This window comes from Arachis stenosperma, chromosome 4, assembly GCF_014773155.1.
Source record: "Arachis stenosperma cultivar V10309 chromosome 4, arast.V10309.gnm1.PFL2, whole genome shotgun sequence".
In the NCBI taxonomy this organism is placed as follows: domain Eukaryota; kingdom Viridiplantae; phylum Streptophyta; class Magnoliopsida; order Fabales; family Fabaceae; genus Arachis; species Arachis stenosperma.
The window spans coordinates 25,702,999-25,713,488 of NC_080380.1; the positions used below are offsets into that span (position 1 = coordinate 25,702,999).

Here is a 10,490-nt window from a genome sequence, read left to right on the forward strand (position 1 = left end):
TTAAAATATAGATGACATCATAAACACCTTTAGTAGCCCCGACCTGAGTACAAGACCTCACCAATGCATCAAAAGTCGCAATATTAGAGTAACATCTTCGATAACTTTCTATCAATACTTCCAACAACACCAATGGAGGAGTGCCCTCTTCAAAAATCAAGTTTTTTAGAAGAAACAAGGTCTCATCAAATCTACTTGACTTCACCAGCACATGAATCAAAGTACAACAGGAATCTAATGAGTGAGGGAACAACTCTGACCCAATTATAAAAATCTAAAGCCAACTGTAGTGAGTTCTGGAACTCGAAAACAACTCGGCTCACCAAGGAATTGGTGAGCTTGGGGGATAGTCGCTCCAACACACTCCATATCCTATACTTCAAGTTAACTTAATTAGGTCTGAAAATAATATCTCCAGAAATTAGGTTTAAGAAACATTTCTGAAAATGAAGAGCTCGAACCAAAGGATACAACTTTTGGATTAAAAGAAACTATGGAATAACATAGCTGCATGATCAGAAAATTAGTAAGAAATTAATAAAAATAAAATAAATAAGAAAACTACTACTACGAAAAATAAAAATAGCTAAGGATACAAAATTACCGGGTTGCCTCCTGACAAGCGCTTCTTTATCGTCACTAGCTTGACGATCAGCTCCTCTAAGGAGGAGGATCATAGGGGCTCAGCTCTTCACCCCTTACTTTGAACTTCTTTCCTGTCTCTCCATAACGTAGCTCAATATGCTCCAGAGAGAGGATTTTGATTACTGTATAAACCCATGCTGGATTGCTGGTCAACACCACCTTCATTCCTGGGGAGAAACCTTCAGTGGGAATCTTTTTGTTTCTCCATCCTCTTGGTACTTTCTTCTTTTTGGGAACCTCCTCCTTGGTAGATGATGCATTCCTAAAACCAAACTTAGGTTTGATGTCAGGAGGAATTTTATTAATTGTTGCCAAGGGAGGTTTGAGCTGCAGATTTTGCTGTATATCATCAGGGGGTTTTTGAAGGGTTGGATCAATAAGCTCAGTTTGCAAGCACCTCTCTTCTTCACCTGTTGAATGTATATCTTTGAAGACATGAAAGACCATGATGCACGAAATTAATATCTCAATATCAAAATCAAGATTTCTTATGATTTCGCACAACTAACCAGCAAGTGCACTGGGTCGTCCAAGTAATACCTTACGTGAGTAAGGGTCGATCCCACGGAGATTATTGGTTTGAAGCAAGCTATGTTTATTTTATTATTCTTAGTCAGGATATCAATCAAAATTATCAATGGGAATTATTAGATTGGAAAAATAAAAGAGAATAAAATCGTTACTTGTTGTGCAGTAATGGGGAATATGTTAGAGTTTTGAAGATGTTTTGTCCTCTGAATTTCTGCAATGTAATATTCAACTCAATTGTTTGTAAAGCCCGTCTACGGCAAGCTGTATGTACGGTGTCACTATTGTCAGTGGCTACCTCCCATCCTCTCGGTGAAAATGGTCCAGATGCTCTGTCACAGCACGGCTAATCAGCTGTTGGTTCTCGATCATGTTGGAATAGGATCCATTGATCCTTTTGCGTTTGTCATCACGCCCAGCAATCGCGAGTTTGAAACTCGTCACAGCCATTCAATCTTTGAATCCCACTCGGAATACCATAGACAAGGTTTAGACTTTCCGGATCCTCAAGAGTGGCCGCCATCAATTCTAGCTTATACCACGAAGATTCTGATTAAGGAATCTAAGAGAAGCTCATTCAGTCTGATGTAGAACGGAGGTGTTTGTCAGGCACACGTTCATGAGTTGAGGAAGGTGATGAATGCCACAGATCATCACCTTCTCCATAATTAAGCACGAATGAACATCTTAGATAGGAACATGCAAACGTTTGAGTGGAGAAATAGAAACAATTGCATTAATTCATCGAGACGCTGCAGAGCTCCTCACCCCAACAATGGAGTTTAGAGACTCATGCCGTCAAAGTGTATAAAGTTCAGATCTAAAAAATGTCATGAGGTACAAAGTTAATCTCTAAAAGTTGTTTAAATAGTAAACTAGTAACCTAGGTTTACAGAAAATGATTAAACTATGATAGATGATGCAGAAATCCACTTCTGGGGCCCACTTGGTGTGTGCTGGGGCTGAGACTTAAGCTTCTCACGTGCCTGGGGCTGTTTTGGGCGTTCAACGCTAGGTTGTAACCTGTTTCTGGCGTTGAACTCCAGCTTGTAACCTGTTTCTGGCGCTGGACGCCAGACAGCAGCATGATACTGGCGTTGAACGCCAGTTTACGTCGTCTATCTTCGCGTAAAGTATGGACTATTATATATTGCTGAAAAGCCCTGGATGTCTACTTTCCAACGCCGTTGAGAGCGCGCCAATTGAACTTCTGTAGCTCCAGAAAATCCATTTCGAGTGCAGGGAGGTCAGGATCCAACAGCATTAGCAGTCCTTTTTCAGCCTAACTCAGATTTTTGCTCAGCTCCCTCAATTTTAGCCAGAAAATACCTGAAATCACAGAAAAACACACAAACTTGTAGTAAAGTCAAGAAATATGATTTTTGCCTAAAAACTAATAATATTCTACTAAAAACTAATTAAAACATACTAAAATCTACATGAAATTACCCCCAAAAAGCGTATAAAATATCCGCTCATCAGACCAGTTGCTCATTATGCACTCTAAGCACTAATTCACCCACTTCTACATCAATCAGAACTCTTCCAGTGGCTAGGAATGGTCTTCCTAGAATTATAGAGGCATTCGCATCCTCCCCTGTATCAAGAATCACAAAGTCTGCTAGGAGGAAGAATTTACCCACTTTAACCAAGATATTTTTCACTAATCCGTATGCAAGCTTCATAGATTTGTATGCCATCTGTAATGCTATCTTTGTGGGTTGTGCCTCTTGGATTTGCAGCTTCTTCATCACAGATAAGGGCATTAGATTTATGCTTGCCCCTAGATCACATAGGGCTTTATCAAAGGTGGTGCTCCCAATGGTGCATGGAATTTGAAAGCTCCCTGGATCTGGCATCTTCCTTGGCAAGTTATTCTGAATTATGGCACTGCATTCCTTAGTCAGGACTACTGTCTCATCTCCCTTTAAATGCTTCTTCTTTGACAACAGCTCCTTCATGAACTTGACATAGATAGGCATTTGCTCCAAAACCTCAGCAAAAGGAATGTTGATTTGCAGCTTTCTGAAGACTTCCAAGAACTTTGAAAATTGCTTGTCCTTGGTCTCCTTTTGAAGTCTCTGAGGATATGGCATTTTAGGCTTGTACTCAGGAGCCTTTGGCAAAGTAGGATAAGTGTCAAGAGAGTCTGGGAATGGGTTGTCCGCACGCTTTGGAGGGGCGTGCTCTACTTTTTCCTTCTTTTCCTCTGGAGCTTCTTTTTCAACTAACTCTTCATTGACCTTGGTCTCAGAGCTAGCTACTTTACCACTTCTCAGTTGAATAACCCTGCAATCTTTTTCAACTGGCTCCTCATCAACTTGTGCTTCCATACTTGCCACTTGTCCACTTCTCAAGGTGATAGCCTTGCATTCCTCTCTTGGATTTGGAATTGTGTTACCAGGAAGGCTATTAGTGGTCCTCAGATCAATTTTATTAACTCTAGTGGCTATTTGACCCATCTGAATCTCCAAATTCTTGATCGATGCTCTGGTTTCCTGCAAAACTCTTCATCATTTCCCAATTAGAATCTTCTTGGGATTTAGAATTTGCCTATGGAGGTGGTTGTTATTAATGAGATTGAAATTGGTGGTTATTGTAATGGTTCTATTAGAACCTGCCCTGAGAATTATTGTTGAAGTTCTGAGGTCTCTGAGGTTGATCTCTCCACCCAAAATTTGGGTAATTTCTCCACCCTTGGTTGTAGGTCTGAGAATAGGGATCATTATTGGGATTTCTAGGAACACTCCCCATGTAATTGACCTGTTCAGAAGAGGGTTGAGCATAATCATAATTATCATTTTGTACAAAGTTACCTGTCATGTGTTGAGACTTGCATGCCACCCATGTGTTGAGTAAGTAGATTTATTTGTTGAGACATAAGCTTGTTCTGAGCAAGAATAGCATTAAGAGCTTCTACTTCCATGACACCCTTCTTCTGAGGAGCCTCAGAGTTCACAGGATTCCTGTTAGATGAGTATAAATATTGGTTGCTAGCAACCAATTCAATAAGCTCAATAGTCTCCTCCGGTGTCTTCTTCTTGTGCAATGAACCTCCTGCAGAATTGTCTAAGCACATCTTGGATATTTCACCCAAGCCTTCATAAAAGATATTTAGTTGAGTCCATTTGGAGAACATGTTTGGAGGGCATTGCCTAATCAATAGCTTGTATCTCTCCCAAGCTTCATACTGAGTCTCACCATCCTTCTGCCTGAAGGTCTGGACCTCCACCCTAAGCTTAGTCAGCTTCTTTGGTGGGAAAAATTTAGTGAGAAACTCAGTAACCACCTTGTTCCAAGTATCCAAACTCTCTTTGGGTTGGGAATCTAATCATAGCTTTGCTCCATCCCTTAGAGCAAACGGGAAGAGCATGAGTTTGTACACATCTGGGTTTACTCCATTTGTCTTCACAGTATCACAAATTTGCAGAAAACTAGAAATAAATTGATTTGGGTCTTCATGAGGAAGACCGTGATACTGGCAGTTTTGTTGCACCAGAGTGACCAGTTGAGGCTTCAACTCAAAGTTGTTCGCAGCAATAAGAGGCACCACGATGCTTTTTCCATACAGATCTGCTGTAGGAGCGGAGAAAGAACCAAGTATTCTCCTTTGTTGTTCATTCCCATTCGGGTTTGCCACATTGGCATTATCAATATTGTTCGGATCCATAGTGGATTCTGCAGCCTTGTAAAGTCTTGCTTGTTGTAAACGCCGCCTGAAAGTCCTTTCAGGTTCAGGATCAAAGTCTAAGAGATGTTCTTTGTCTCTGTTCCTGTGCATAAACAACCAGAAAACAAGAAAGAATGGGAATATCTACGTCAGAGTGTAGAGAATTCCCAGTGAGGTAACCTGTGTAAAGAAAAAAATACTAAATAAAATAAATAAATAGATAGAAAAAAATAATAATAGGTGACACCAAACTTAATTTCGGAAATAAAAAAAATATTGGTGCTATTTATTTATTTAAAATTTTTTTTCGAAATAATTTTTTTTAATTTAAAAAAATTAAAACTAAAATGCCTAATCTAAGCAATCAAATAACTAATAGTTGTTAATCACTATCAATCCCCGGCAACGGCGCCAAAAACTTGATGTGGTATTTTACAACCCACACTACTAACCGGCAAGTGCACCAGGTCGTACCAAGTAATACCTTACGTGAGTAAGGGTCGATCCCACGAGAATTGATGGATTAAGCAACAATAGTGTTTGATAGGATTAGTTAGACAAACAGAAAATAATGTTTGGAAGTTTAAAAGCATTAACAATAAATTTGGAATATTAAAGATAGGCAGATAAATAAGTTGGGAATAAAATATTGAGAAAACAGTTAAGGCTTCAGAGTTATCTATTTTTCCGGATTGATTTTTCTTACTAACTATTTTAATCATGCAAGATTTAATTCATGGCAAACTATATGTGACTAAACCCTAATTCCTTAGACCTTCCTAGTTTCCTCTAAAATTCATTAACTGCCAATTCCTTGGTCAATTAATTCCAATTAGAGGGTGATGATCAATTTCTAGTTTATATGCCAAAAGAATCCTAATTATCCAAAACTAAGGGGATTATATGTCACGTATCCCGTTAAATACAACAATTAGAAATTCAGTATAATATGTTTTCAAGCTGTTGTTCAAGTAAAGAGTTTTTCCAAGTTTCACAAGAACTCAATTAGAACATGGGTCATACTTCCGTTCCACCCATATTCATAAAATAAAGAGCGAAAACAATTATTGAATTATAAATTCATGCATAAATTAAAATAGAAAAAGCAATAAACTCAATCCATACAAATAGACAGAGCTCCTAACCTTAACAATGGAGGATTAGTTGCTCATGGTTCAGAGTAGAAAATTAGGATTCTGGTAAAATGTACTGTGTTCCTATCTGATGGGATCTAGATTCCTATTTATAAATAATCCTAATAAATTTTAAAATCTAATATCTAAAACTAAAAATAATATCTTTTCCTAAAAGATAAGATTTGAATTTAAATTAGAATTAATTAACAAGTCTTTAGTTGATGGGTGAGGACCACTTGATTTGTCCATTCTACAGCTTCTAATCTGTGTTTTCTGAGCTGGAAACTGGGTCAAAACAGCCCGGAAATCGCCCCCAGCATTTTTTTCGCATTTTCTGCACGTGGCGCATGTCACGCATACGTGTCAGTCACGCATACGCGTCGCTGGTCTTCTTCGCAAGTCACGCGAACGCGTCAATCACGCGCACGCGTCGCTGAGCAAATCTTCAATTCACGCGTACGCGTCAGTCACGCGCACGCGTCGTCATGGATACCTTCAAATCACGCGCACACGTCAGGCATGCATGCGCGTCGCTCCTCGCAGCCATGTCCTTTGATTCTTGTGCTGCAGAAACTTCATCAAATTCTGTCGAATGCTACCTAAAATAAACAGTATTGCACAAAACTCAAAATAGCATCCATAGTGGCTAAAATATAATTAATTCTTGATTAAACTCAACAAATTAGATGCAAATTTACTAGGCAAAGATAGAAAAGATGCTCACGCATCAATCACAAAAAGTTATTTTCCCCATTTATGCTTCAACAAGAAACCGTGAAGAAAACATCTGAGTCACAAGCACCGTTCAAGAAATTATGAAGGTTGTGAAGTCAAAGGTGTTTAGTGGTTCATCAACGGCCAACAAACAAACTTGGAGCTAAAGTAAAGATACACGGCCCAGATTCAAGAAGTTTGAAGAAAAAAGGATGAGAGAGAAAGGTAAGGTTGCATGTCATTGCTTCTGCTCTCTCTAACCTTTGGCATCACCGCTGCTGATTCTGATTGTTGGAGAAGCAGACAAACCAAGTGCTAAAGATGGTTCAAGCCCTAGAAGCTTCACTCCTCTATAATATGGGTGAATGGCCAAGGATTGAAGTAAGAGAGAAAGAGAACTAGTTTTGGTCCTCATAGCTCCCTAAGCTGTTCTTATTCTTTTCCTTCATGGTTTTCATTTTGTAATTTTTTTTCTCAGTTTAGTCTGTCTGAGTTTCATTGAAAAAAGATAAACATGGTGAGGTTTGTAAGAAAAAGCCAATGAGTAGAAAAAGGAAGAGAGTTAAACTTGGAGAAAAAGCCTAAGTTATCCCAGAAATTCTTTTTAAGTATTTTTGTTTTGTTGCATGATCCTGAGAGGATTTCCTTACAAGTTGGGTTAGCACTTTGCTGTTGAAAGCTAGGGTGAGTCCTAGTCAAGTTCAGGTTGGGTTAGAATCTGGAATTGTCCGAGATAGGATTGGATAGATCCTAGGGATAATTGGTGACTGTAATCTGTTGAAAAGATAGTGAAATTCTGTCATGGTTATGATGGAGACTGGATGTAGGCTACATTGAACTGAGTAGCTGAACCAGGATACATCTGTGTGTCACTTTCTACTCTCTTCTATGTTTCTGGTTCTGCTTATTAAGAGACAAAAATAAAGTATCTGTTGATTTCTCTATCAAGCTTATGTTCATTACTATTTCTCTCTATATCAACACAGTTTGGCTCCTACTATGTCAGGAGACAAAACCAAAATCTCTCTTGTATATTTTCAACAGAAAACAAAGCTACAAGCAAAACTAAAAGAAGACCAAGATTCAACATCCCTTTTCTTAGTCACTGATAACCATCAATTTGATGCAAGGATAGTTTCTCATAGTGAGTGAGGTTATCCCACTTGCATGCGTAGGATCTGTGATAGTTGGGAGTCTTAAGCTTACTCCTCAAATCGAGTTTGAAAAATCCGATTTGGATCTGATCTTTGTCGGAGGAAACCCACATTGTTTGTTGGGTCAAGTCAGGTTAGTTTAGTCATGGTCTGTTTCTAAATCAACAATCCTTAAGGAGTATATTAGGCTGTATTTGGTTCTGAAAACATGATAAAACAAAACATTGATAATAAGACACAAAAAATAGAGACACAAAAATTAGTATTCTTTTATTTTGTTTGGTGATAAACTAAAACAAATTATAAAAGTCTAATTTATTTTTATTTTTTTATGCAAAATTTTTTTAAAAAAATATATAGTTATAAAAAATTAACAAGAATAACAAAATAATATATGTCTCTTGTTAGTGATTTTTTGTTCTTTCTGTCAGAATGAACACAAAATACACTAATGCAGTATCTAGATACAATATCTTTCTCTATATTTTTATCTATTAAATACGATTTTATATTTCTGTGTCTCTGTCGCGGTATTTTACACCGATAATAAACGCAGCCTTAAATACTCAATCTAAGGAAGGAGGTATTTGGGCCTCTTCGCTATTAATCCCATGTAGGAACAAATTCTTTCGTATGTCTATGATATTTTTTTTTTTATTTGAATATATAATTACATAAACATTCTCGCTTGTCTCTAGATAGTTTTAAATGTTTCTATCATGAAACACAGAAACAGTGAAGTGAAATGGAGTAAGGATGGAGAATAGAGTGTAGAAAAGCAGAAAGTGGGATAACGGAAATGATACACAAATAATGGAGAATAGGATTTAGGGTTTATCCTAAAAAAAATTTTAGAACTTGGTAATAATATTTTTTTTTTTAAGAATTTTCATCATCAAATTTGTCAAATATTCCACATGTCGTATTAAGCTACATACCGTAATAGTCTTATTAAACAAAATTTGGACATTATTACGGATCAAATAGACATTAAAGTTGCTTTTCGCCATTAATGTATGCTCTTTTCCTAAATCTTATAATAACACAGGTGTTTCTTTTTTAGTGTCCTCAAATTTTCTCGGATCAGTATCAAAAATTAAATTAAATTAAATTAAAGGAAGAGAAGTCCTTTTGGATTAATTTTTGTTAGACTTAATTAAGTTATTTACATGAAAATTCTTGGTCTCCTGAAAATTGAGAAATTCTTTGGGTTTGAATGTGTATGATAATGAGTCCGAATTCAGAGACATATATATCCCAAAGACTAACATCATATCACAAAGGAGTAAAAAGGAGAATATGAGCATGCTAGCTTTATTCGCTCATTTTGAAGCGCATAAACAAAAAGGAAGTGAGTGGATTATCAAGTAAGCAATATTATCGCCATGTCTTGACCCACCAAAGCAATTTCTCCATCTCATCAAAATGGGCACTGAATTATGTACAATATATGTTCATTGAGAATGTTTGGGAACCAATATTATATAGCCAACATTGCAGTCAATATTTAACATAAAAGAAATAACTATTTAAAATTTTGAAAATCAAAAACATCCGACGCTCAATTAGAAGAATTATCTGAAATTTAAACTCAATAAAAATTCATTTTTAGTAGATTTCATATTGAGTTTATTTACTAACATGCTATAGTACTAGTTAAAATTGGTTGCTATAATGTTAGTTACGTTCCTCAACATTATTCATGTTCATTATATTGTTCACCAACACACGCTATATATACCATAAACTTTTGACATGAGTTCTATAATTCCAATACTCCTCCATGGCTAAACTTGAGTCTAATCACACTCCCCCACCCACAATGAGCCCTACCATAAGCAAACCATGTTACCCTCCACAATCTCCCAACAACAATTCAGGTGGCTTCAACTTAATGGTTATTTTGGCGGCAATTGTATGCGCCTTCCTTTGCGCGCTAGGCCTCAACACCATGCTACAATGCACGCTACAATGCGCGAGTCGCGTCCTCACGGAGCCTTTACAATGGATTGCTTCCAGAGGGATCAACTCAGGGCTCAAGAAGAAAGAAATGGTAGCTTTGCCAACTTCAATTTATAATAGTAACAGCCATAATAACAATAGTAATAGTAGCAGTAGTAATTCAGGGTCATCACCATCTTCAGGTTCTGCTAGTTGTGCAATTTGCCTAGCTGATTTCTCTGATGGAGACAAGATAAGGTTTCTTCCAAAGTGTAATCATCGTTTTCATGTGGCTTGCATTGATAAGTGGCTTCTTTCCCATTCCTCTTGCCCAACATGTAGGAACTTCCTCAAGTCCAATGATTCATCACACCCTTTTCATATTCTCATAGCTTAAGTCTAATTAGTGTGATTAATTATTAGTATACTTATGTACGCTTGTATGGTTTTATTGTGGAACTTTTCTTTATTTGGCTGGACCATTTAGAAAGCCTATTTTACCTATATGATATGCTACTAAATTCCTAAAGTAGTTTTTTCGATTTAGGATTTTTACTATTTTAGTTTTTGAAATTTAAAATTTATTATATTGGTCTATGAGATCTAGTTCTGGACATCATATTAACTCAGAATTACCACGTTGGACACAGACTAAGGCCCAGTTTGGGTAACCAACTTAATTAAGCTCCTTTTAATAAAATA

At 37.0% G+C, this 10,490-nt stretch overlaps 1 protein-coding gene across 1 annotated transcript; it reads left to right on the forward strand.

Moving 5' to 3' along the window:
• The first annotated feature begins 9,630 nt into the window (after positions 1 to 9,630).
• LOC130974791 (RING-H2 finger protein ATL74-like) lies at positions 9,631 to 10,247 on the forward strand. Its single transcript, XM_057899642.1, has 2 exons — positions 9,631 to 9,928; positions 9,974 to 10,247. Exons 1-2 carry the CDS (start codon positions 9,631 to 9,633, stop codon positions 10,183 to 10,185), a joined length of 510 nt encoding a protein of 169 aa, XP_057755625.1. The 3' UTR covers positions 10,186 to 10,247.
• The last annotated feature ends 243 nt before the right edge of the window (positions 10,248 to 10,490 follow it).